The sequence below is a fragment of the Nothoprocta perdicaria genome, unplaced genomic scaffold, assembly GCF_003342845.1.
Source record: "Nothoprocta perdicaria isolate Ctin4 unplaced genomic scaffold, notPer1 scaffold_67, whole genome shotgun sequence".
Taxonomy (NCBI): Eukaryota; Metazoa; Chordata; class Aves; order Tinamiformes; family Tinamidae; genus Nothoprocta; species Nothoprocta perdicaria.
The window spans coordinates 2097579-2125430 of NW_020455943.1; the positions used below are offsets into that span (position 1 = coordinate 2097579).

Here is a 27852-nt window from a genome sequence, read left to right on the forward strand (position 1 = left end):
TGGCAAATATTTTATATTCATCAGGACCCCAAAACTTCCTGTTCTGACCTCGGACATGGCTGGTCTGAAGGACAACTAGCATCTCTTACTGTTTTCTTAAAAAAGAAAAACATTTTGGCAGTAAAAATGTAAAAAGGCAGTAAAGTGGAAGATTCAGAAAAGATAATATAGTATCAAAACATAAGCTAGGAAACAAAGTTAGGGGCAAAAAAAATGCCCCTGTAGGACATCTTTTGTTAGCAAATAAATTTATTGACAATTTAATCTATCCTGTTTTAGCTAATGATTTTTCTGTGGTCAGAATTATAGACAGACAACATGCAATTATTTGAAATGAAAATATGGCCACAATATTCTCATTATTCTTTTTGGATTAAAAGAAATATTTTAAAATATTCTTTAATATTCTTTAAAATTCTTTTAATTTAAAAGCTGTACTGAAAAGCATGTAAGAAACAAAAGAAATGCTGTGCACATTGCACGTGGAGGTCTCACACAAGGACTAATTAATCATATGCACATTCATATTTATAGCTGTGTTAAGCACATCCTGAAACATTTGTTTTAATTGAGTTTTCATTTTAATTGACATTGAATTCTGATAGTGGTCATTGGAGTAGAGAATCCGAATGGGACAGAACGTAACAGAGGATCGTCTGACACACTGAAATCATTATTCCCTGCTTCATCTCTAAACCCAGTCTTTGTCACAGACAGACTGTCATGCCCAAATGCTTATATTTTTATGTTAATTTTTTTTTTTTTTTTGCATAGAACCACCAAACCATTTCCTCCACCTTTTAAAACATCAGCAATAAAAAGAAAGTCTACAGAAGCATGGCCACATTACATCCCTGTGTAGCACTTTAGATCTCAGCATATGTTTTCCTTGGAGCCTTGGAATTCCAATTTCCTTGGAATAACTAAAAGAATAGTTATTCTATTGCTGTTTGTTTGCTTGTTTTCACCAATAGACTTGAATATGTAAACAGAACTTTGCTAAAAATTCCATTATGTCCAAGACAAAGCAGAAGTTGCATCTTCAAGGACCAAAAGGAAATCCAAAGGAATAAATTCTAAATCAGATCTAAATCAGATCTTCAAAGGATGACAACTACTAATTTCTTCTCCATTGAAAGATATTTATGCAAGCTAATAATCTAATCCAATGTGTCCCATGGGACAACATTGTCAATCCCTACAATTGAACAATCTTGCAGAACAGCTTCACTGCGTTAGTGCTTTCACTTACATATGAAACCCACGGTCTCTAAAAGCAAATATCCTCTAAAATAGTTTTCATTGAGCACAGAGAAGTAACAAATTGGCTCCTGAAACTTGGATCTGAAACAATTGGATCTGAAACTTGATGAAACTTTAATATCATCAGCAATTCTTGCTATTTTTGCCTGAATAAAAAAGTTAGTAGTTGCACACAATCACAGTGCTTTCCAATGCACACAATGTGCTTTCCAATCCAGAATGTTTAAATACTCAGTAATGAAGAATATAGTAAGCATCAGAATATGAGAAAGAACATGTTTCAAGAGTTAGCTAAACTTCTCTGCAAATTCTAACACACAAGTTTAAACACACTATTTCTGATAAATATAATTAAGTGAAAGTACTCCAGCATCCCAGGAAGGGAAATCTTTTAATTGCTTTAATAAATACATGCATTTTACAAAACTGAAGTGAGTTTTGGAATCCAGCTATAACAAATTCTGTGTACTATGGCTGCAAGAACTGGCTGTCAAAGCACTCACATTTTCTGACCTGCACCTGTGGGTTTTTGGAATTTCACATCGTGCATAAAACAATTGCCTGTCACTCTATCTTCTATTGCCTGTCACTCTATCTTCTATAGGCAGCCTGTCTTCATTTGGTGAACTCTTTAAAGCTGGTCCAAAGAAATTTGAGACTGAGTCATCCAAACAAAGTTTTGGGCTAGGATTTTACCAGCCCTCTGCACCTTGATGTCAGGAAGAAAGACACTGAATTCCTGCCTTAATAATCTGCAATATAGTTTTCTTCTATGTGCATGCTAGTTTACTGTGTGTATTTTGATCTAAGTGAAATACTTTGAACTTCTGCATTGGGGTGACTGTCACAGAGCTAATATATTGCTGTAGTTTAACTTTCAACATCTTTTCTGCCTGCATGATCACATAATTGCCTGCATCCTGATAGGTATATTCATCCTACTCTTACAGTGGACCTAGAAGCAGTAAATGCTACAGAGAGACAAAGATGTTTTTTTGCAAATAACAAATGGATTTATATTGTGGAAGAGACAGGAGAGGAAAGCACTTAACCAGGAAGAGGGCAATGATGGAATGATCAGGCACAGCAGTGATTCTGCTGCTCCCAGTAAAACCCTCCTTGGGGCTTCAGTGGTGGTACAGATGTCTCCGGTTCAGCAAAAAGTCTGCTGAAAGTGGGCAGGAGGTGCTCAAAGAGCAATTGCTGCAACAGCCCTACTACACTGGCCCTGTGCTGGAACTTTAAGTCTGTATCTCTCTATTTCAAATTAAAAAAAAAAAAAAAAAGTGAAATATTTGGAAAGGCCATTATTACTGAAACGTTGCAGACACTGCACTTCGAGAAGTTTTATTAAAGCTACCCATCAGATAAAATATTTTTAGCAACTGTTCATGATATTCCTCTTACTCACTAACAGGGATGGAATGAAATGTACTTTTTAAGAGGTGAAGATGGCTTGCCATATCCATCCAATTAGGAGGGCTATACTTGGGGATCTAGCAATTATGTAGGAATAACAAAAGTCTCTTTTTTATCAGACAATCAGCTATTTAATTGTAAGCAGGTACCAAATATAACTCAAAAAGTTTAAGGCAATGGATATATGGTATAAAATACGTATGTACTATATTGAAAGAATTTAAGCCAAATCAAAGGTTGAAGTGAAATCCAAATGCGGAAGTTTGTAGCTATTGGGTGCTTCTTCCCTCCATTGTCTCTAACTGTCTTTCAACTAAACTTACTACTCCCAAAATCTCTCTTGCTGCTCCAGGATATGAAAAACTTCAACACTACACTCATTAGACAAATGCTGAGTCAGTCTGTCTCACCTCTATGACCTTCCAGAGTGTTTGGTTGCATATGTCCGTGCAGGTATCTCATATCATATGATAGAGGAAAGCTGATATGATACACTCATCCTCTCCTATTCTTTTATTCATACAAGTTAAAAACACTGTATCTTTTGTTCCATCTGTAGGAGCCTTCATCAGAAAAAAAAAGAGAATAAGATTGCTTTGTATTACTTGAACATGACAAATAAACAACCTTCATGCTAGACTGATCTCAAAATCATGTATTTTTTTTTATTCTGATATCTCAAAGCTCCCTAAGCCTGATTTTGTATCACTCAAATGCTTTTCCTTCTGAGAAGAAAATTGAAATGAAGAATGATTCTTCCCGCCATCCCTCCTGTCACATAGTGGGGGGAAATACACAACACAGCCCTTCCAAATTTAGCCTGGCATAGCCAAGACACAAATTTCTTCCTTGATGAGTGAGACAGATGGGAGATTTTTGCATACACTGTATTACATACTGGTATGTTCCCCTGCTCATGCATAAGTAATGCTGTGCAGAGCATCTACCTCTTACACAGTGCATTACTGCACTGTGCAGGAAGAGCATGTTCCAGTGGATGACCTATGGAATGAATACATTTCCCAGGATGCTTCTCTCTCCTTGCCTTTTCCAGGAAAAGCCAGGGAAGTTGAGGCAGGCCATGACATTAGAGCATCCCAACTGTGACTCAGAGCTCAAATTCTGCTTTATCGTTTCCTTCTTGCCTGTGTGCATGTAGGCAGAGCTTGGGGTTATTCTTGTGCTGGAAAAAGGAAGGGATCGATATGCTTGGCCAGAGACCAGAGCTGTTGCTTGCACCAGGAATCAGTGGAGAGGCAGAAGCATCTCAGAGGAGGAGACATTAACTCCTCCAGGTAAGGACAAATTATCCTTGGGCAAAAGCAGGCATATGAGGGAATGCTGAATGGTCTCAACGCACAGAGGAGTGGGAGAAAGACATCTGAGAATGAGGCACCAAAAAGGATCTGACTCCTGTGGTTGTCTTGCCATTCTGGCAAGATCTCACCACTATGAATGTTCTAAACTAAACAGTATATAAGTGTTTTGCTGTCAAGATGGGAAAATATTCCTTAAGACCTGAGCTAAAAAGTCTGCAGGCGACAAGATTTAACTCTGAACGAAAGTAATATGAATGAATATTTAAGAGGATGGGGAAATTAAAATGAAGAGGTAGAAACCTTGAAGAAGTATCATCTGTATAGAGAAAAGTCCATTAGTTTGAATTATGATTTTTTTTCCATTTTCATGTTAATTAATAGTGATATTATAACAATTTTCCCCATAATACCTAGCACAGGCACTAAATAAATGCTACTGAAAACATTTTAGTCACCTCTTGAGACATGATAATCAAGTGTTATTTCTCATTTTCCAGCCTAAATGTAATAATTACTATACATGGAGAGTTTTAACCTTTCAGAATACATTTAACAATGTTTGCCCAGACTAGCAGTCAGATTACTCAACATAAATCCTTTATGAAAGATATTAGTGAATCTTCTTTAGTATGTATTGAGAGGAAAAGAAAATAGCAAGACACTTATTGGTTGACATGCTTATGAGGAGTCTGAATTAAAGTTTGATGATAAATTTTGACTTTGACTATTGCATGAAATAAAAAATGTACTGGGAACAACAATATTGTCAAATGATGTATATAGTTTAACGAGGAAATCTACCTCCCCTTCTAGATGATTCTATGTGTCAGTTCAGTAGTGAGTAAGATAAAGTATTTAATAATGAATTAATGGAAAAAAAAATAGGGGAAGAATAACGTGTGCTTACATATTTAATTATTTTGTTTTGTGTACTTGCATTTGTAGGATTAAAACAACCTTTGCTCAAATTTTATGAAAGTTTTGTTTTGTTTGGGTTAGTATTTAATTTACGTTGACAAAGCTATAATGTCTAATTAGTTTTTCTCAGTGAAACTCATAATGAAAACAATGGATGTTTTAAGTAGTTGTCTTTTAAAGCAAATATACAAATTGCTTTCAAACACGTGAAAAGAATGTGATTGTCCAGTATGTATTTATCATCTTGACCATGAAAGCAGAGAATAAGCAAATGTAACTTATGAAGCCAAACACTCAATTAGGTGCATAACAGAAAATCGCTTTAAGAAACTATATTTCCTTTCTGGGCTAGAAACAGGGCTATCTATCTCACAAGGAAGTGTCCTCTACTTGCACAGTAGAAAAATACTGTTCAATTAAGAAAACCCATGCTAAACCATGTTTAACATAATTCTCTACAAATATAACATATTTAAATGACTTAGTACCCTGTAGCAAATCTGAACAATTAATTTGAATAAAGCCTTTTAAAACTTCATTACTAACTTGCTGAATCAAAGTGTGGTGATCACTAACATTCATTTTTGAGCATGTGCAATTTTGCTTTTATTAAAGAAAATGTGAATTTGCTTATGGAAACATATGCTGAGCAAATATTTAGTTTGCAAATTTAAATACAGTAAAGGAATGCCAAATTTGCAATTCTCTACACAAATTCTCTATGCTGGTATATTTCTTCACATAAATTTTCTGTGCCGGTATATCCTGTATTACTTCATGTCCTATGTTGAAGACACATTGTTGCATCAATGAAGACTGATTACTGCATATGTGAATATGCATATAATGAATATCCAGCTAGGCACACCACAGAAATAAATTCCAATCTACTGTTAGCATATTCAAACATTCAGCTTGAATGTATTATTCTGTAACCTTATCTGTAATCAATCTTTATCCACAAAGTTCACTATTATCTCTGAATGCCACCATTTTGATAATGTACCTTTCCATATAAATCCTTCTTTTTACTGATCTTCTCTTCCATTTCACTCCTATTTCTTTTTGTTGATGGCCTGTTGTTTCCTGTTTCCAAAAGTTCACATAAGGAACCCTTATGTCTTGCTCTATATAATCTGTACTCTGTTAGGAAAGTTTTGAGGACAAATAATAGTGGAACAGTTTTTCCAAAAGAAAGTATAATACTTTTTGTCCATTAACCTAACATGTACAGCAAAGGCATCCTGATGACTTTAGTGCAACTACTGTGTTTGATTCTTCATAGAGATCTTATAACTATTTTTTTTCAATTATTCATAAACTCTCTTACAATTATTCTCTTCCATTTGCAATTTATTCTTTAAAGCAAGCTATTCCTTAAAGTTGCTTTTCTTTTCCTTAATAAGTAGGCTTATATCCTTATGAGAAGAGACCTTTAATCTAGACCTCTTTCAAATGCCATTTTTCAACTGTCATATATAATCTCTCTCCTAAAATAGCTGAATTTATCGATATGTCTGAAAATATAAAACGCTCTCAGTCCTCACTCATAATTCTATAGAGCACCAGAGATGGTTGTCTCTACTACATCCTCATACGCCAGATGGTGCAGACATTTAGGTCTCTGTTGATACCTTTTTTTTTTTTTTTTTTTTAAATCCAAAATATTAGCAAATTTACTAGAATTCCAGATATCTCTCTTCACTAGTTTAGGATTCTAAAAGACATCTTGCCAACATGCTTTCTTTAGTCTGTAGGAAAATCTGTATTTGCTTTGCATCTCAGATAGTATTGCAAAGAACAACATAACAGCACTGCACAAAAGGGCCACTCTGTGGAGGAGCCAATGAGCAGATGGAAAAAAGATCAAAATGGAGATTTTTTTTAGTATAGAGAAACCATTGGTAAAAAAAAGGAAAGGCAGAAAGCACTGCAATGAACTCTATGGTAGTGACAACTCTTTAGGCAGACAAAGACAAATAGAAAATGGACATTTTTGAGCTAGCTGAGCTTTCTATGTAAGAATTGTGTGTTGAGGACATTCAAAAGGCAGCCGAAATGCACCACAATAACCCAGCATCACTTGCTGACAAAAAAAAAAAAAAAAAAAAGCATTTACGTCACCTTTTAAGATTCTAAGTCCCAATTTAAGCATACGGCTTAGTATGGCAATAATGCATGAAAATACCATCATTATTTCCATTTTAAGCTTTTCATAGAATTTTTGATGTGAATATTATTTGAAAAAGGAATACAGATTTACAACTTTTCAAATCACAAGAAGTCACAATATCTTTTACAGCAATATTAAAATATCTTTAATAGTGCGTTATTGTTCCCCATATTGGGTATATAAATTAGAAAAGAACACACTTTATCATGTAACCTTGCATTTATTCTCTATTTCTATTCTTCCAGATTTTCTGTACAATTACATTTTTTCTTGAGTCTAATTATGCTCTTTTTACCGAGCTAGAAAAGGCTATTTTTTAGTCAAGAGTAAAGAAAACTTAATGATCTTCTAGACATTTTACTGATTTAACCAAATCACACTTTTGTCATTGTTAACTCATTTTCTATGTATCTACCTTTTTTTTTCCACACTGAAACAGAATCTTCCACTGCATTTCCTTGCAATGATGACAAGGAGTTTTTGGAGCCCTTCTATTTCTAACTTTTTAATCACGCTATTTCTTCACCTAGCTAAGATCCCTCTAAAATACAAGCATCTGTTAATTACATTTTTTCCCTCATCTTTAAGCTTTGCTATACCAATGTACATGATGTATGCAAATAGGGAACACTTCTAACATTAAATAATGGGGCTCCCCACTCTTATCAGTACAGCACTTTATTTAGAGCTTTAAGTCCACGTTTCTTAGATGATTTTTAAATGACTTTGGTGGACTCCATAGGGCTTACTAGTATTTTTAATTGCCTTCAGTGAAGAACTTTGTCAAAAGCCTTTTGAAAGTCCAAATAAATTAGATCAAGCATTTCTTCCTCATCAATTATTTTGATGACATGTTCAAAGAAATCTAACAGATCACAGAAGGGTTTCTTTCAGCAAAGCTAGTCTGGTTTCTTTTAGTGGGATTTAATCTAGAGTTTTGTTCATATTTCTATTACTAATGAGGTGTTCAATTCATTTAGTTAATTCTGAAGAAAGGCTTCAGGAAAAAACAGCAAAAAAAAAAAAAAAAAAGGATAAAAAAGGTCCAACATGTATTAACCTTTAGTTTTTCCATAGGCAACTCGTGTTAATAAAATTTTGCATCTGCTCATTCTATTCTGTTCCTCATAAATCTTGTTTGTAGCCAGTCAGCCATTCAATCCTGCTTTTCTCAAAGTTTTTAAATTTCTTAGTATTTCATTTAACTGTCTTAATTTAATATAATATCTAATCCTTACTTATTATATTTAATATATCTAATCCTTAAAAAGCATATATATTTCTTAGCATATACTGTAGCAGAATATACATAAATACATATTTTGAGCCATCTTTTGAGCCACATCTTTCTATATGTGTCTCTTTATTCTTTACCCCATAGCAGATATAATGATAATTTCTTAAGTTTTCTGTTACTTATTTACCTGAAAACTTTGTAACATCTTTCATCTTTAGCTATACAGTCTTTAGGTTGCCTCCTGGACTATACACTACATCTTCCTTTCTTTCCTGTCATATTAGATGTTATTTTAATTGTTCCACTTGGTTTTAATTTATGTGTTACAAGATATATTTGGGATAAAAATAATTTCTTACTTCTTGCAATTTTGTATTTATTTAATCTATTTTAAAATAATTTTATTGATAATATAAGGTCTGACTTACCATTTGCAATGTCATTCAAATGTGGATTCACAGTTATTATAATTAGTTTTAAGTTCACAAAAGACATTTGCATTTCTACTTATCTTTAATTGCAGGGATTGACAATTGGACATCTAAATATTGTCACATATGGCAAAAAAATTGAAAGTCTATTACAAACAGTTGCTAGGTTTGAATAAAAGAAACATGGTAAATCAATTTTTAAAATCATTTTTTACATCAAATATTTTAATTAGAAATTGTTCATCTAAATACAGCTTTTCTACAGCTTTTTTATGGTGTGATTTTGTGTTAGAGAAAGTTTCATTTTTCCATTTTTCTTTTCTCAGCATGTATTCCCTTTATATCTCTTTCTGCCACGGAGAATTAGAATATATATTTTTGTATGTTCTGCACAATGTTCATTTGCAATAATTAGATGTTATTACTTTCCTACCAAAATAAAATGATCCTGACGTTTCCTTTCTTCCAGAAAGCTCTGGCAGACTTTCCCCAGTCTGGGTAGGGTTTGTCCTGAAGCATCATATCAGTGACCTAGAGAGGAAGACAAAACAATGAACAGTTAAACTGGTGTCACAAAAGCAAGTGCTAGTTACGACAGTAAGTGCATGTTTTTTTAGATAGGTTGTCTGTTTCAGTTGTGATAATTTTAATAATTAGATCATAAAAAAATAAACTCTCTGGTGTTCTTATTCACAATGAATTTAGAAGAAAATGAGAAGACTTGTGGAGATCCTGAGATAAGAGGACAGGAGTTAGTTTAAGTAAACAAACTACCTGAAAGGAAAAAGTTAAGAAACCTAGGGAAAAAAAAACAGTATATAGACTACTTGCATATTACAGCTATGAAGCTGACACACATTTGACTTTCCTGGCCCAGTTCACTGACAGCAGCATCAATAAAATTATGGCTCTGGAAATATGAATTGTATTACAGGAAATAAAAGCCTGTGGATTAAGTGCTATATGCCATTTACAATCTTCTCCTGATCCTTGGTATTAGAAAGGACAACAGGTCTAGCACTAAAGTTCTCCCCAAAACTTAGATCTTGCATAATGTTTAAAAATATGCAATGCTTAAATCCATTTTCGGTTTTAAGTGTACTACCTAATTTGGATATATATGTACTACCTAAATTCTTCTGCTACTTAGATGCATGCACTATTTCTGCACAGCACACTTAAAAATGGGTAATGACTCTAAAGGAAATGAAGAACCCTTAAGTCCACTGCACTGCTGGGAAAATGCATTTTCATATTCATTTATTTCAGGTTAACTGTGCAATAAAACAAATAAAATTACATTAGATTAAACTCATCAATTCTGTTGTAGAAAAAAGACCCAGAAAATTGGAACACCTATGTATACATATAAATTAAAAATTAACTGAACAAAGAAGGGAAATAGATGCCACTGTTTGCTACAAAATACAAATAAAGCAAATCTTACTATCTTTCATTGGCATCAGTACACAGTGGAAAATTATTAATGAGATTTCAGAAGGAAAAAGTTGTTCTCATTCACTTCTATTGAAGTGAACACTTCTTATTTTTACTTTCCATTGTATTTATTTCGATATATAGAATTTTAAAAATCAAATTTATCATGCAGAATGTGAGCTGCTACTTTCAGTCAGAGGCATTTACCAGAATGTCCAAAAACAACACAGAGCCCATGATTAAAGTAGATACACAAATTCAAATTTGAAATTTTGGTTCATAGCCGACTTGAGGTTAAAAGAGCTCGGCAGCTTGCAGGATTGGCTCCAAATGCATATTTCAAGCATATTTGGATTATAAGTAGAAATAAGAAATCTACGGTTTTACGATTCCATGACCGATAGCCTGAAGAAAGAACAGATTATATCCTGAAATATCATTTTTACTAATTGTTTTCTGCAGGTATTTTTTTCCTAAGATCAGAATGCTATCATATTTTTAATAACCAAGCAAATGTTTTGATAAATAATGCCAAATAAGGCCTCTCTAAATATGTAATTCTACTCCTTTAGTAATAATTCTCTTAAGAAGACTCTTTGCAGTAATAAATATTTGCAAATAAGAACTGTTATTTGTAAAAGTTTTATTCAATTTTCAGAATTTTTTCTCCATGTGCTTCCTGGGAAATACTTCTTACAGTTGGTAGAAGGATACAGTTTGCTGCTGTATGACCAATTACTACAGCAGTGCACTTCAGAAGAATGACATTCAAGAAGGAGACATTTTCTGGGGAAAACAGCAAGACGAGGCAGGAAATGTTCTTTGTGATAGAAGACATTTGGTCTTTCATCTCTTAGCTTTGGCATTTATTTAAAGTCATATCACCAGATCAATGTCAGGTCAGTCGCAGCTAAATTGGCTGAAGCAGAGACAGTCGTTAAAGGGATGCATTCCGTAAAGAAAAATCCAATTACCTTTTGCATTAGAGAAATCAAATTCATTTTCTGGTTTGGTCAAGGACAGTCATTGTGGGAAGTGGCTTATAGGAGAAAAGTGCTCAACACTGTCATTGTGCAAATATTGTTTGGATAGGAACAACCAAGCCTCATTATTGCTCTTGGAATGATGTTTTTAGACAAAGAAACAAAAATACAAAAACATAAATTTAATTTACACAGTTTAATATAAAGATGAGTGTGTGTGTGCACCTCTTTCAGCTCACAGTGCAATTACTGGCCAGCAAACATTTCCCTGTGTTTTACAGGGCTGAATTTGAAAACACTGCTGATATTCAGGAATAGAAAATAATTGCTTGCCTCAGTAAATCTATGCATGCATCTTATTTAATCAAGATAAAAAGGAGAGCGCCACTTTACAAAATAATTAGGTAATGTATTTTTTTTTCTTGGAGCACTAGAGATGTGATATTACACTTTAATCGATTAATTACACTGATTCAATACGGAAAAAGAATGGCTTTTTATAATGACCGCAATGACTCTCATTTTTCGTGTCTCATGAGAGTAATAGCTGCATTGCATGAAAGTGCATAAGTGACACTGCACAATTTTTAGGTTACAAAAGGCATGGAAAAATATTTTCATTTTAAAATGGAGATTAACATGCCTTGTAATATGTTATGGAACCTTAGATTTCATTTTGCAAAGTGTAGATATGACTATTAAGTATTCATATTACTCAATATTCATATTATTCAGTTTATATTAACCATGAAGATAGCTTACAATACATTTTTAAGGAAATTTTATCATTAGACCTATGACAAAATAGTATGATTCACTATTTTTATTACAGAAAATCAAATGGCTTTTTCTGATGTGTGAAAAATTACACTGTATCATAAACATGTAGGAACCCAGGATTCAAAATCAAGTTCAGTACAGGTAATTCACAAAAACAACATGTGCAGAAAGTAAAATTATAAAGCAACAATAGAAAAGAAAAAAAAAACAACAATAGGATACCCTAAAACTCATTTATTCCATCCCTATAGTTTCTGCTAGAGCACATTGGCCAAGATGCTCAGCCCACCTTAGGTCAAATAATGCAGCAGGACAAGTCACACCGCCCTCCACACCAGAGGCAATATCTGCACTGGGAGTTTCAGGTAAGCCTACCTACTTCTTCTGGTGATAAGCTAACTGTAGGTAAAACTTCCTTAATAATAAAGGAGAAAAGAACCTAGTACTGTGGCCCTTCAGCCATCCAAATTCTTCACTAGTTGGGACTCTGCTGTGTCTTCAGAGCACAGTGATAATTCCTGGAAAAATAGTGTGCTGTGGGCTGCTGGCCAAGCTATTTTCATCTCCCAAAGTTATATTTTAGAAACTTAACAGTACAGAAATGTATGGAGTAGTTTTGTGTTAGCACTTCTCCACATAAGCAATAGCAGAAACTGCATCTTGAAAGAGAAATGGGCTCTGGACAATCCCTCTTAGGCTGCGACGTATTCCAGGCAAAATGTTACATGCATTAAGTATCAATGAACATTCAGGGGAGGATTTTCATTGCTCTATTCCTACTTTGATAAATTTTTATGGTATGACAGCAGCAACCTTCCAGTTTTGTCGGAATATAGAAGAAGTCATGATCCACAGGAAGGGCCAATACAAAACGTACGGTAAGCTCTGAAACCTTTATTTCTTAATTCAGTCATGAGTTGTGAAAGGTCTAATGGACAGCAGAGCTGCAACACCTTATATCAATGAAGAAGTTACTTCATGGGGCTATTGCTGAGAAACAGAGGAGCTGGAATAATCACAGAATTGGTTGAGGCTGGAAGGGACCTCTAGAGATCATCTAGTCCAACCCCCTGCTCCAGCAGGGACACCCAGAGCATGGGGAACAGGTAGGTTTGGAAGGTCTCCAGAGAAGGAGACTCCACAGCCTCCCTGGGCAGCCTGTGCCAGGCCTCTGTCACCCTCACAGGAAAGAAGTTCTTCCTCACATGCAGATGGAACTGCCTGTGTTGCAACTTATACCCGTTACCTCTTGTTCCGTCACTGGCCACCACCAAGTAATCTTGATTTTGTCAAAATTATTAATAAACATGTAAAAAAATAGGCAAAATTATTAATAAACTGTTGCCGACGGGGGTCGGCAAGCCTTGTTTGCTAGCTGGACTGACCTGGGGTTGTCCTCACCCCAGGGCCCTGGAGCACAGTTATCACTATGGGGGATGCGGCAAAATGGYRWTTATTGCRYAGTTCAGTCTGCCTATATACTCCAGCTGAATGCGGAAACACACCTACTGCCCAATCGGGAGACTAATTTCTACTTTTCGCCTTGTATGGCATGGGGTTATCAGTAAACTGCATAAATTAATTATACTCCTAACTCCCGTGACATCGCGAGATCTTCCGAGCGCCATGCCCTAAGCTCTATGCCCTATACTATACTATATCATCTACTTTCGCTAAGCTCTCTAACTTATTAAGCCCTAAAAACACAAAAACGCCTACANTGTTGCCGACGGGGGTCGGCAAGCCTTGTTTGCTAGCTGGACTGACCTGGGGTTGTCCTCACCCCAGGGCCCTGGAGCACAGTTATCACTATGGGGGATGCGGCAAAATGGYRWTTATTGCRYAGTTCAGTCTGCCTATATACTCCAGCTGAATGCGGAAACTCACCTACTGCCCAATCGGGAGACTAATTTCTACTTTTCGCCTTGTATGGCATGGGGTTATCAGTAAACTGCATAAATTAATTATACTCCTAACTCCCGTGACATCGCGAGATCTTCCGAGCGCMATGCCCTAAGCTCTATGCCCTATRCTATACTATATCATCTAYTTTCRCTAAGCTCTCTAACTTATTAAGCCCTAAAAACACAAAAACGCCTACAATAAACATGTAAAAAATAGGTAGGATGATCACCCTGCTTGCATCAAAAGAACTGTCAACATTATATTCTAAGCAATGTTTTACAATAGCAATGTCTATCGTCAGCATAATTTAATTTTTTCTCTAAAGTATACATTTCTGCCACTGTTATATGTATAACAAGTATTAGAAGTTAAATTAGTGTTGTTTATTAAATTCATGGTGTTTGATGATGTCAAGGTATGAAGGCAGCAAGAACTAATGAGTGTAGCTGAATGCATGTGTCCAGTTCCATCTGGTTTGCTTTGTGGATGTATGTATTTAGGTAAGAGCTATACATAAGTGGTGCAGTAATTACACATCAATTCTTTATTGTAACTCACTCTTCCAGTGAGTGATTACATCACGGTAAACATACACAAAATCAGAAAAACACTTAGTATTCAGTCACTAAAAGCTTCCAGACATTGTTTTTGTCTTCAGCTTTTTGAAATATTGAAAAATTGCAGAGCAGATCACCTGATGTGCAAAAGTAACTTAAAAGGAAAATGGTCTTTCTTTCTACTAGATATTAGGGAGAAAACTATCTTCCATGTGACACAACTCAAGGTTTTTATGACTTAGATATAGCCAATACAAAATATCTCCTTCAGTTATGAAATTCTTTTGGCAAAATTGTCAATAACTTTGTTACACAATCTCAGAAATAATTGCCAATTTATTTTAATCCCCTCTGCTGCATCTGGGAATATAGAAAGTGGGAAATTGTTTGAAAACAAACATTAATACTGACATTTACTGATCTATGAGGGTGATAACATATTTCAGGCTTAGCATTTGTCAACAGCAAATGCAGCTGTTGTTATACTACTTCTCTCAAATTTAATTTTAAGGAATTCTTTTTATATTTCCATTTTCAAAGCAACAGCAAACACACAAAACACAGCCTCTTCAATGCACTCTTTTAATTGTTCTTGCTATTTCCTGTTTGATCAGAGCTAACACATGGTTTTTATCTTGTCATCACTTTAGCAACAGGTAAATCCTAAAAAGTAATATTAATTGGCTATCACAATTCAGTGATCAATATGCATGATAAAACATAATATTACAGTTCACTTTTGTTGCTTCTGCAATAGGGACTGATATTGCTTTTTGCATTTGTACATCTCTTATCAGTAAAAAGTTACAGAGTGCTTCTCTTACAAAATATGCTGTGGAGAGAACTGCTATGGAGAGAACTCCTCTCCTGAAGCACAACCTTGGCAAACTTTCACAGCGCTGCATTTGAGTTTTGACCAAAGACCAAGACCTCTTCTATACAAAAAAGAAGCGATGCTCATATTAATTATGTCTATCTTTACTGATCCGTGTAAATTTATTTCTTCAAGTCCTGAGGAGTAGAATGCCTTCTTGATTTTAGGCTAGCATTATTTTTTTCAAATATTATTGTGGCAGTTTCTGTTATTGTCACATTGTCACAGGGAAACCAACTCAAATAAAAAACTGTGTTTTGAACTCAGCTTTAGGGCATGATCACCCAAGTCAGTACTTCCTTTGTATAGAGTTAGGACATGATATTCCACACATCCCGTACCTAGTCCACAATTTATGGAGAATAACTTCTTTAGGTACCAAACCACAAGTTAGGCAGGGCTTTTTTCTGATATTATTTTGGGGAAGAATTTTGCCTTTGAATAACAGATATGCTCAAGCTGCTCTGGAAATTATATTTAGGTTTTCAATAGCAGCAGAAATAATTCCTGTAGCAGAAATAAATGTACAAGAATATATTTTGAAAAAAAAAGAAAAAATAAATAATTTGTTTTTTGATATTTGTTAATACATAATTGATACTTGATAAATAGAAATAGCTCATTTAGAAACAATTGTACAATAGAAGCAGGGCCTCACTAGAAATTTTTAAGTCATGCCAGCTCATTTTTCAATCCCTACTGTGAACACAACTCACTGAGCATCTAAAATAAGTATACTAGTTGCCATGCGGCAAGCACCTACCGTTTATATAACAGTACTGTATTTCAGGAGGATTTTTTTTGTGGTATGCTGTTCTTTATTAGTTTTATAAATGCATAAGTGGAGGCCTGGGTAATGTCACGAGTTACAGACAAAATATGAGGGATAAAGCTATGCCATGGTTTTTATTTAAGGCATTCAGCTCAGTTCCATCTACAGCCCAACATTACACGAGAGCTCTACATGTTTATTCAGGAAGCTTGGTGGGTTTTGTTAAAAAGATGGGGATAGAAGTCACACCATCTAGCATTTTGCACACATATGCCATGCTCATCTAAACTCATATAGATTCCTTTTATAGCCAGTGAAAAGAAAGAGGCATTTCTGAGGTGCAATTAATTTCAGGAAGATGCCTGAAGTAGATTAGATTAATTATAAAGATGCATCTCTTTCTCTTTACTCCAGAACAGACTTGCCCTGTGACAGATGTTTACACTGCTAATGTTGAAAGTCTGATAACCTGAATCCCAGCCAAGTTTTCTACATTCCTTAGTGTTTCCCACTGAAGTTTCATTAATTAAGTTAATGAAATAGGTGATGGCTCTTAGGGGATGAGGTTGCAGCAGACTCGAAAGGCAATATCTACACATTGTGTGACTAAAAATGAGGCTCTTGTCCTCAGCAGGCTGCTCCAGGCAGACAACCTGAGTGAATCCAAGTTCCTTGTAGGTCCTGTGGGGAGGAAGGACATGCAAAGGGTTCTAAAGAACGAGCAAGTGGTATCACGAATCCATGACCCAATTCACCCCTACACTTAGCTGGAAAGTGAGCACAAGCAGACATTAAAAAATACAAGATATGGATGTGTACCTGACTAGGTGTTTGATTTAGGTCTCCACAGGAGGTGTTTCTGTATTTTTGAGATTAAAAATACAATGCTTTCTGGGAGACTGCAAAAAAATAGCAGAGGTTCCTCTTCGCACCGTAACGTTGTGTTTAAAGCAGTCAAGCGGGATTCACCCTTCTTAGCCTTTGCTCTCTCAGTCCTGTAGGTCAACCAATATTACAGGTTTTATCCATTGACTCTACTACAAAATGAAAAGCAAGTGCCTAGGTTAAGCCTGCATGATACTCGCAGCCTCAGAATCAGTCTCCCTCCTAATATGTTCTCTTTTACTCAGCCTGTGGATCTTGCACACCTAACTATATAGCATTGCTACGGGTAACCTTTGCAACCCAGACAGAAGAAGAGAAAGCTCAAGGAATGTTCATGCTGATAGGCCTTGAACTCTAGGTCTCTTATTTCCCAAACCTAGTCATCCAACTGCCAGGTTTTTATGCAAAATGCATCTAGTGGCATTTTAAGTTGAAGAGACCTCTAACATTTTGAAACTCTAAAGAAATGTGAGTATTTGTCCATGTACCTACAGGAAGGTACAGGTTCCTGGTTCCAGTCACAGCACAAGGGCACAGAAGTCTGTTTTGGCATATATGAAAATATCCCTTAAATGGTGGAGCACAGTAATTAAGGTATGAACCATTCTCTGCTTATTCTAAGCAAAATTTTGAACTCACAGATAACAAATGCAATTCATGGGTCTTATAAGGGACATGCACCTTAGCAAGCTTACTATCAGCAGCAATGAAAATATGGAAAAATTTCATCTCAATGAATTGCAGTGAAATTCAATCTCTATCTTGTAGAAGCTAGATAGTTTTGAAACTCCAGAGTCACTTCTGTGGAGAAAGCTACCAGGCTAGACACACATGTAAAAACTGCCAGTTCCCAAGACATGGAGGAGGAAGAACCCCAGGCAGACATATTCACCAGATAAATGTTTTGACTGATCAGATATAAAGTTCATGGCTATCCTCTTTTAACATTTCCATCTATCAGCTAAAATATACATATACTACTCATGTCTTAGAACAGATACAGACAGCTTTCTGTGGAGGGCAATTAACTGTTACTCTTGGGCAGTGGCATCATTTGTATTCATATCATGACACCCGTAAGGGCAGAGACTCACAAACTGTGAGTCTAAACTGTCAGTACAGCTATCTCTGGCTTCTCTGTGGTTTCATGTGCCAGAAAGTCATCTTTTGCTTCCCTCATGTTTGCAGTTTTGAAGTTCTTGCTTTTCGGAAAAAAAAAAGTGGTGTTCACAAATGACAATAAATATACCGTTTGGTGTCTCTTTATGAGTCTTTCCTTTTCTCTCTTACTTTTTGACTGTATTTGATAAGCTAATACATAAGAGAAACCCAGCAAAATTACAGGTATCACTTGCAGAGAGAACATAGTATTAGGGTGATTCTAGAGTAGAAAAGGTAGTGAAAGAAGAAGAAAGTTTTGTGACAGTAGAAAATTATTGTAGAATATTTTGGAGTTTTCAGTTCTCTTCCCCAGGTAACTTCTGTTCAGTGACTACTGAGGAAATATTTTCTTGTAAAGAGGGGTGAGTCAATGGGAAGTAAAAGATAACAAGGTTCTTTTACCCCGTGATTTTTGGGAATCCTACTCATGTTATGCAGTGTGTTCTTGATCAACAGCATGTGCCAACTATAATAAGTATAAGCAGCATAAGACATCATAACATCTTTCAAAATCTCTGCTGGTGTCTTTACTCTGTGGTTCATGCAGAATCTGTTTGATGAAAATGAAAAGGAATCCATCAAACCAAATGAAGGACGCAGTTACAAGCTTGGATGTTCATCCTCTGCCTTTCACCATTTTTTCTCACACTCAGGACATTCGGCACTGAAGAACCATCTGAACGGGGGAATTCCCAATGACCTGCAGCAGTCACAAATGTGATTTGTGTAGAAAGACCTGTAGCAGGACCTGCTTCCTCCTGCCCAAGTACAGAGCTTGAACAAAGCAAAATCTGGCCCCTTGCTGCAAGTTCGTTCAGATCCATGATATGCTGACAAATCAGAGCAGTTTCTATTCATTTTCAGTCTATGAACTGGTATAAAGAAGCCATAGACACAGAAGAAGAAATGGAAGATTTACCCTTGCTTTGCTTGGTCTGTCCAGTTCTATTTTCATGGCATTTCAGAACAATTCTGTACAAAGCAAGTTTCTTATAGCTTCTGAAAACAGTAACTAGAAAATGAGTACTGCTACCATAAAAACTGCAGAAATCTATGAAACACTTATGACACAACTTCCCATGGCTCTTTACAATGTTTTCTTCGTGATATGACAGCATTATGCAACCAAATGAATTTTCTGCTCACAGCTCTTTGTCCTTTAGAGAAGTTCTGTGCAATGTAACTACTGCTTTCAATTACCCTTGTGAACTGAAGCTACAACCACACTGAGAAAATAAGTCATTAAGCCAATTCAAAAAAAATTCTGTTAAGCAGAAACACATTTCAGGGCAATTCCACACTTGAGGCACAAGCATGATTACAGTCTTAGCCAATCTCTTTTTAAAAAAATTACTTTGATCTGACTTCTGGGGTAAAAATTGCATGTGGAACCTTCTTTTAGTATTGGTCCCAACTCAAAATGGGAAATTCTGGACCACAGTCCAGACTTTATGTGCTTGAAAAGCACATAACCTCACTTGCTGTTTTGAATAAGAAATATTTGGCTTTGAAAAAGTCAATCAACTGTCTTTGAGTCAGATTTTCATCTTTAAAAATTCTTAAGACAACATTTTCATACAGCTAAAAATCCCCATCAGAATGGTACAAACAGAATCTACTACGTTTGTACTATGAAAGCAGAGAAATAACATTTTTCTTAAATTGTATCAGGATTGTTCAGCATATTCTCAGTGCTGAAATAAAAATACAAAATGAAGTATGTTCCTATTCCCTGAATAGGGAACTTTTGGGGCTAATTGCTCAGAAAATAGAGAACATCCCTTAATTTTTCTCTATTGAGAACAGTAATATTGGAAGCCTTTAATGTTTCAAGCATCATGGTACTGCTATTCCCATAAAATCATCTGGTTGGCTCAGTTATATTTACGTCCTGAGGTTCATGTTTTCATGGAATTTCCACTAAATACAGTGTATAGAAATGAACTGTAAGATAAAACACTCTTACAATTTTAAGCTCAGGTTTTCATATATAATTCCTATTACTGTAGAATCAAGATAAAATATCACTTTGAAACAAGAAGTTTTGGTAATTTTGCAGTATAATAAACATCAAATGGCAAATATGGTTGGTAAACATTAATGGATACAACTGAAAATGTTCCATACTACTTTTGGGAAGAATATTGAAGGTACACAGGGGAGAGTGGCTTATTAAGGATTCTTAAATGCTAGTTGAGTTGCTAGAGGGATTTTGGAAAAGTGATAGAGCAAGCCTGGATCTCCAAAGAATTGCTATAACTCCACGGACTGGATTTTATACTTCCTTCTGGACTTGTCCTGAAAGATACAGCCTGTGTGACATTAAACCCAGCTTTTGCTGGCTAAGTCAAGTATGACTAGAAAGGCCTGCTAGTAACAATGTCCTCAACTATAGAAATCAGCATTCTTTAAACAAAATGCAAAATTGCCTGAGCATAGGCAGAATTTAGGATTTTTGTTGCCTTAGTTTGATAACGACTGAAAGAGCAGCAGGACCTCTAGGGAAATAAAATATTCAAAGAGAATGGAAGGAACTTTGTTGCATAGTTTAAGCCCATTTGAGAATAAAATCTTTAATTAGATGTTACTAATGCTTCTATATCATAACATCTATGTTCATATTCTACTTTCATTTGGAATTCAATCTCTCTTACATAAAAACAAATTCAAGATTTCTTTCAGGTTTTCTTTCCTGGCTTCATGCACATGACTATCTGTCTGCAAATGATCATCTCTTGGGAAGTAGGATTGATACCATTTGGAAGACAGCAAATAACATTAGATCATGATTGCAATTGCTCACCGTTTGTTTGACATGCCAATTTGGTACCTACTGTCTACACAGAAAGGCCTACAAAGTCAACTAATGGTCACTCATTAAAATGCATTTTTACCTTATACATATTCATATAACACGTTAAAAAGCCAACTAGCTGATTCTTTAGAAAAAAGGAAAATCTTAAGGAGAGCAATTTCAAATTAAAGTTGCTTTTCTTAAAAACTCAGATACTACAAATAAAAGAAAAACCACTGTTTTATCAGCATAGTCTAAGCAGCTATTTTTCATCAGATTCTCTTTTGAACAATAATTTTTGGTCAATTATTGCTTCTCATGTGGACAGCTCTCAAGTTAAAGCCATACTGTGTGCACAGCTGATATGGCACAATCTTTGCCGTACAGCTGGTCTTGTTTGTCATCTCAGCTTACTTGATTAAGCATTTTAATCAGTGTTTTGCATAAGACTGTGCACCTTCTGTTGAAATTGCCTGGCTAGTACTTAGTTGAAAACCAGTTGACTAAGTATGACTTGACCATCATACTTAGGCTACCTCCTTTTCTTAGTCCATAGCTTTTGGGAGGTTTATAATCAATATCCAAAATTCTTTCTTTCTTTATAAAGCAACAACGAATATTCTCCAATCATTTCAAAATCCTGTACTAATAATGCTGGTAAGCAGCTTCCAGTGATGCTGGTAAGCCGTTTTACATTTAGCATAATACCTTGGAGAACAACATCACTTGTCTTATTTTGCCTTTCTTAAGCTTTGACCTTTCTGCCTCTAGTTAATATAAAATACCGGCTTTAAGTGCCTTATCTATTTCTTCTGACTGTTTTGTTAAGCCACCTTTTTCTTTTTTTCAGCCAGATGAGCCGATTTATTTATATTGATGAAGCAATGCTGACTTTTTCCCCCCAGAGTTCTCAGGAAATTGAATGTAGGCTATATTTACATGCTTGGATTAGCTATACTCTACAATTTAAAATCACCTGTATTTAACTCATCCCATCTAAGATTCTATACTTTTCACTTATTATATTAACATAACTCAGGAGTACTGACATTTGGCTTTTCTGGACAGGCTGCTTGGCTGAGTTCCAGCTCTTGGTCCTATTCTTAATACATGAAGGGGACCACTGTAATGTGGGAAAATGTAAGACCTGGAGACCAGCTCGCAATGTCTTAATACTTTCTAGCATCTTTTCTTTAAAAATGAGAAACAAAAAGCTACTCAATGACTAAGAATAAACAAATAAACAAAGAAAAACGAAAATAATAAAAAATCTGTGTCTTACAACCATAAAGAAAGGGCAGAAATTCAGTTGAGTTATTCTTGTTCTCAAACTATAATTGCATGTCTTCAAGGGTACGAGACAGAAAATTATCTGTGAAAAGATAAAGCTAGTATTTTCACTGGATACTCACTACTGCAATAATAAGTAAGGTTATCAAATATTTATAGGTTTAAGTTATACTATCTCTTTATCAAATTAAGAGTTGATTGAAATTTCATCCTCCCTGCCATGACTCAGATGGTCATCTTTAAATCAGTCCTTCATAACTTAAATTTAAAAGTTGCTGAGTTGCCATTGTTAATAATTTATAACAACTTGCTCAGAGAAATGCATTTTAAAAATATATAGCCGTGGATTGACTACTCTGATTACACCAGATCACTGTGACATTGTATCTATCTGACAATTCCATTCCACACCCACACCATCTTCAAAGACTGTGGAAAACCTAAGCTAATGCTAATGTGCTTGCATCTGTAACAGGTACATATTAACCTAAGATTTATACTGTTAGTTTAATGACTATCTAGCAGAGGTCATGTGGTACACCTTCAAGCACAAATGACAAATGTAAGTGGCATGCATTTAATCCATAAAACTGAAGAATAGATTCCCTGATTTATCTTGTCACTTAAACAGAAATCTCATGTCTATACCAATTTGGGTTAGCTTAAAAAATTGGAACGGATTTTTTCAAGTGAATTTTTATGTAAGAAATGATATAAAAATATCATTTTGCTTGAAAACCGACAATATTCATAAACATTGTTAATAAAAGTGCACCTCCTTGATATTTGCAAAAATTCCATGTAATAGGTGAAGATAGGATGATTATAGCTATAGATAGCTGGAATTGGACTGTCTTTACATTAAGTATAAATTAATTTTCAGGAGGGCAAAGTGAAAAAATACAATGTATACAGCCTTTTCTCATTCATACTACAGCCTCCTCAATCCTATACATAGAAAAATAAGATTTAATAACAAATCTTATCAGTTTTCAATAATCTGAAGATAGCCATTTGGACGAAAATCAAAAAAAAAAAAAAAAAAAAAGAGAAAGGACAGAGACACAAAAGTGTGGAAATTACATAATTCTATGAATGAGAGCATGAGATTGAAATAAACTCAGTAAACAGGCATACTATTGCACACCTACAGAAGAATTGAAGATACAGTGTAGGGCTTAAAAGTACTTCTTGAACTTCCTTCTGCAGAAACAAAACCTGACAGGGGCAAATAGATTATCCCTAGATAACAAGAGGCTACTGCTTTAAGCTATGTATCAGAATACTGCCCAAGACATCTCAGATTGACTGAAAGTTCCTGGAGTGTCCAGAAGAGAATAATATATAATATATGAGATCAATTCACAAGACAAGAATCAAGTCAAGACAAACTAAAGATAGAATTTCTGAGAGCAGAAAGTTCAAGTCTAAGACTCCAGCCTTAGCTTGCACTTGAGAGTCTGCCAGAGAATACACATTACCTGAAGTCCTCAATTATGAAAGTACTGCTAATTAGAGTGGTCTCTAGATTTTTCACTTTCATGACTAATTAAGATACCTTAAAAATGCACAGAATCCAGAGCTGTCATCTGAACCTCTTTGCTGTCTGATGAGAAAAGGCATAATAACTGCTTAGAAATTTATAAGCTTTAGTGTCTCATTTGATAAATATATAAAGAGACTTTAGCTGAGGCTCGTTATACCACACAGAGGAACTCAGCAAAGAACTCCCCAAACTGGCACGTATCCAAGCCCGTGTGCCCTCTCAGTGCTCCTCAATGCCATCTGCATGTACTCACTTGGGTTCACGAGCAGCTCACCTGAAATGCCCCGGCCTCCTGAGAGGCAGGCAGCTTAACTTGGATGTCATACCACAAAACACAGCTTGCTTGCTTTGGCTTCATTTACCCGTTGCACATCCTTGTGTTTCTTATGTGCAGAATGGCAAATATGGTCTGGATTTAGGGTACACTCTTGCCTTTTTAAATTGGCTTATAATCTGAATTCTGGGTGATTTTTTCCTGAAAATAGGTTACTGAATTAAATTTTGTTGCATTCCATGGATAACAATTATGTTTCATTTAACATGAGTTGAATCTTGAGTTTTCTGTTTTTGCTATGATTAATGACTTATCAAAAGTTGATTAATTTGTGCTTTTTCCTGTAGCAAGATTACAAACACAAAGGTGATTAAGTATGTTCTTGCATATGTTGCATTTTGAAAGTATGTTCTCTGTGTCAAATACCTCCTATTTTGTCTGTTCACCATCCCAGCAGCCATGAAACCTTAGGGTTCCAGGGAAATAGGACATTAATTTTAATTTGAACAACTCTCAAATTCTGTTTTGCAAAGCTGCCCTGGATGACTACACAACTGTGTCTATTGTCCATCATTTTCACAAGAAAAATGAGGATTTGAAAAATCTGGGACAATCCCACAAACTATTTGCTCACAGTATTTGCAGACTAGCCAGGAACCAGGCAATGAAAGGAATGACTCACAGAATCACATTTTTCAGCCTCACTTCTTTAGCTACAACACAGTGCTCATACAATCAATATTTGAAAACGATATTTCTGCTGGTTTTACTAAAATTATTTTTTCTATTTCACAATTGCCACAAATATGTTGGCAGCTACAAATGACAGTAAACATGGCATCCTTCTAGCTGTCACTTATGACTTGGCACATAGTTATTGATGAAAATGATCAGTAAAGAGATTATCATTTGCTTCTATTTCAGTGTAACAACAAATGTACTATAAAAACAGCAAATGATAATGCTTAAGTTCTTGCATGGTGGAGATACAGCATGACGGCTTTGGAAAAACGAATGACTTGTGGGGTTGGCATTTGGAAAATCACATGAAATAGTAGTTGATTTTTAATAGTGACTTTTTAGTAGCACATTAAAATAGACAGTTAGAATTCTTATCCTAGCACAAGAGAATGAGTTTATCCTTAAATGAAACATGCATTTTAATTTATTTTATCTTTCTGTACACATTTTTGCCAATGCACAGTTATAAGCCCCAGAGGCCTTTATTCAGCCCCAGAGGCCTTTCTGGCCAAAACAAAGTGCTGTTTAAAGATCAGAATGGCAGAGATTAACAGCCCCAAATATGAACAATTCACAGGTCCCAGGTCCACAAACATTTTTGTACAGGCAACATTTTTGCACCAAGTACAGAGTCCACAGCCGCACTCTCAAGCTCTCTCTTGCCCAGTCTCCAAGGCAGGGAGGTCTCCTACCCTGCATTGTCCTCCTGGACGATTCTCCACTTCTGCTTGCCCCCTGCCTGCCAGGGGCACCTCGTCCTCACCATGTCCTCACAGCCCAGATCATCACTCCTACCATGAAATAGTCTTAGCTAGCACATCGGTGAATGATCCCAAGGCTCAGGGTGTTTTGCACACGTTCAGGGTTTAATTTTGTTGTCCATTTCTCCAAAGGGATTTGCTAAATTGATTCTTCTGGTTGCACAGAGAGGCTAAAAAGTGGACCTTGGGAGTCAGTGCAAAAGGATAAATTATGACAATTCCTGGGCAATCTGCACTGTTCCAAGGCAGGGTCGCAGCTCTGTTGCAATCTGTAGTAACAAAATAGTTTCAAAATGTTTGGGAACATAAAAATGGGCAGTGAGAAAATGCTTATATGCAGAGAAGGAAGCAGAGGCAGAAGACACTACGTTAGTAAGGAAGAGCTACAGAAGCAAAGAATGACCTATTTGATAAGGAACAACTAGCACCGGCTTTCAGCCATACCCAAGAGAAATGCTGAGGGTGCATCTGCATGGGTGTTTTTGGCTATAACGTCACAAGACTTCCAATTTGAACCCTGAAAATGATATTTATGAAAGGTGCTATTTATAATGGGTACTTACGTGCCAAAGATTTTGTATGGCAACCTAAATATATGTGCAGACACATACTGTTTTACAGTGGGATGCAAAATCAGCAGACAGCATGTATATATGGTCCCTGATAACAAAATGTTTTAAAACATGCATTCTGCTGTGGGAAGATATTAGAATGGTGTTAGCAAATTTTGCTTCAGCTCATTTTTGTTTTTATAACAATTGCATAATTATTTGAATAGTGTGAGGATTTTTAATATAATGGTTTGAGCAAGAAATCTGTACATGGCATAATAAATCTCAAAAGCACCTTTTTCAATCCTTTGCTGATTTCCTATTTTATTTTCTTTATATTTTATTTCTGACCAAATATTTATTTTGACTTTTTCATTTTTGAGCTGTCTTTCTTAGCATATGCTGTACAAATAAATTCTATTTTAGAGCAAATCCATTAATTATAACTATTTTAGCAGTTTTATAGAAGTTTCATAGATAATTAATTGGTGAACTTTTTTTTTTCCCCCCTTCTGGTTAGCACTGTGGTTAGCACAAAATTTCCAGCTGGCAAATAAGTCCCATGGCTTTTAAACTTTCATTAAATGCTCCATAAATTAAAAATAAAACATTAAATATTATGGCACAGCGATTAGAAATAGATTAAATTGTCATGCGGACCACAGTCCCTCGGCAGATTCCTATAGTGGGTATTGTTTTGTGACCTTTTCAATTTCCATATAGAATGAGGGGGTTTAATGCCTGTAGTCAGTTTTAGCAGATCCAAACCATGAAGACTTGGCTTTATTTTAAACTAAACCAACTGACTTTTTGCACTGCAATGGATGGAGAAGGTTCACATGAGCCATTCTGCTGCCTCACATGTGGGGTGGTAAAATCCAGCTGCAGGATGGCAGAAAAAAAAAAAAAAAGAAGTAAAAAAGCAGATTTTTTTTTTTTTAAGTTCAGCAAGGCCACAGCCATGCTCCTTTCTGCATTTCTGTCTGACCCCAGTTCTACTGTCACGGCAAGAAGCACTTACTGCTGTGCAGCTCCTGCGGGACGCATGAAGAGAACTAAGCAAACAGCAATAGCCCTGCAGAAATGTTAAGGGAAGCAAATGAACAAAACCCATTTATCTCTAGTCCAATCCCTTTATAGCGATGTGAGCTGAAATGAACCTCCTCAGACAGCTGTGCTTGTTTGCAATACTGGAGATTTCGGCATTTTTGCTACAGTAAATATCAAGTTATGTGCACAGTTTGGATACTTTTTTTTTTCAGAAGTTGTTTCTATGGAGAGATGGAATTTCTTTTCTAGCTGAAAAATACAATTTAATGTGACTTGTATTTTAAAATTTTTTCTGAGATAACATGACTTGGTGACCCAGACCATTAGTCTGGATGAAATGCCCTAATTCTGAAACTTGGGCATGAGAGGACAGTGAGAGAGGGGCTTGAAACCAAATTTCCACCCTTCTGCTCCAACAGTCATTCAAGTTCCCATTCAACCCAATAATCACACTATGCAGCTATGTTTGCCCCCTTCCTCAAGACAGCATCATCATACCAATTTGATATGAGGAAAATTCCCATTAAATCCAAGAGGACACCCATGCATGAATAGTAGAATATACTTTAGCACGGAACTGCCCTTTGCAAGCATACCTTTGTGATGTTTGATGGGGAAGATAAACTTGAGCTGTTTTACACATAGCAACAGAAATGTGTTTGCCAGACCAAAAGAAAGATGGAATCATTTATTATTCAGAAAGGATCCTGAAACACCTTCTGCTCATTTCT

The 27852-nt window shown here is 35.6% G+C and overlaps 1 protein-coding gene across 2 annotated transcripts in view; it reads right to left on the minus strand.

Moving 5' to 3' along the window:
* The window catches only part of TMEM117 (transmembrane protein 117), a 191816-nt gene that overhangs the window by 61426 nt on the left and 102538 nt on the right, over nt 1-27852 (minus strand). For both annotated transcript variants that reach the window (XM_026050284.1, XM_026050283.1), the window contains one exon: nt 9194-9291. In XM_026050284.1, the coding sequence (XP_025906069.1) occupies nt 9194-9291 (98 nt within the window). The remainder of the gene's footprint in view (nt 1-9193; nt 9292-27852) is intronic.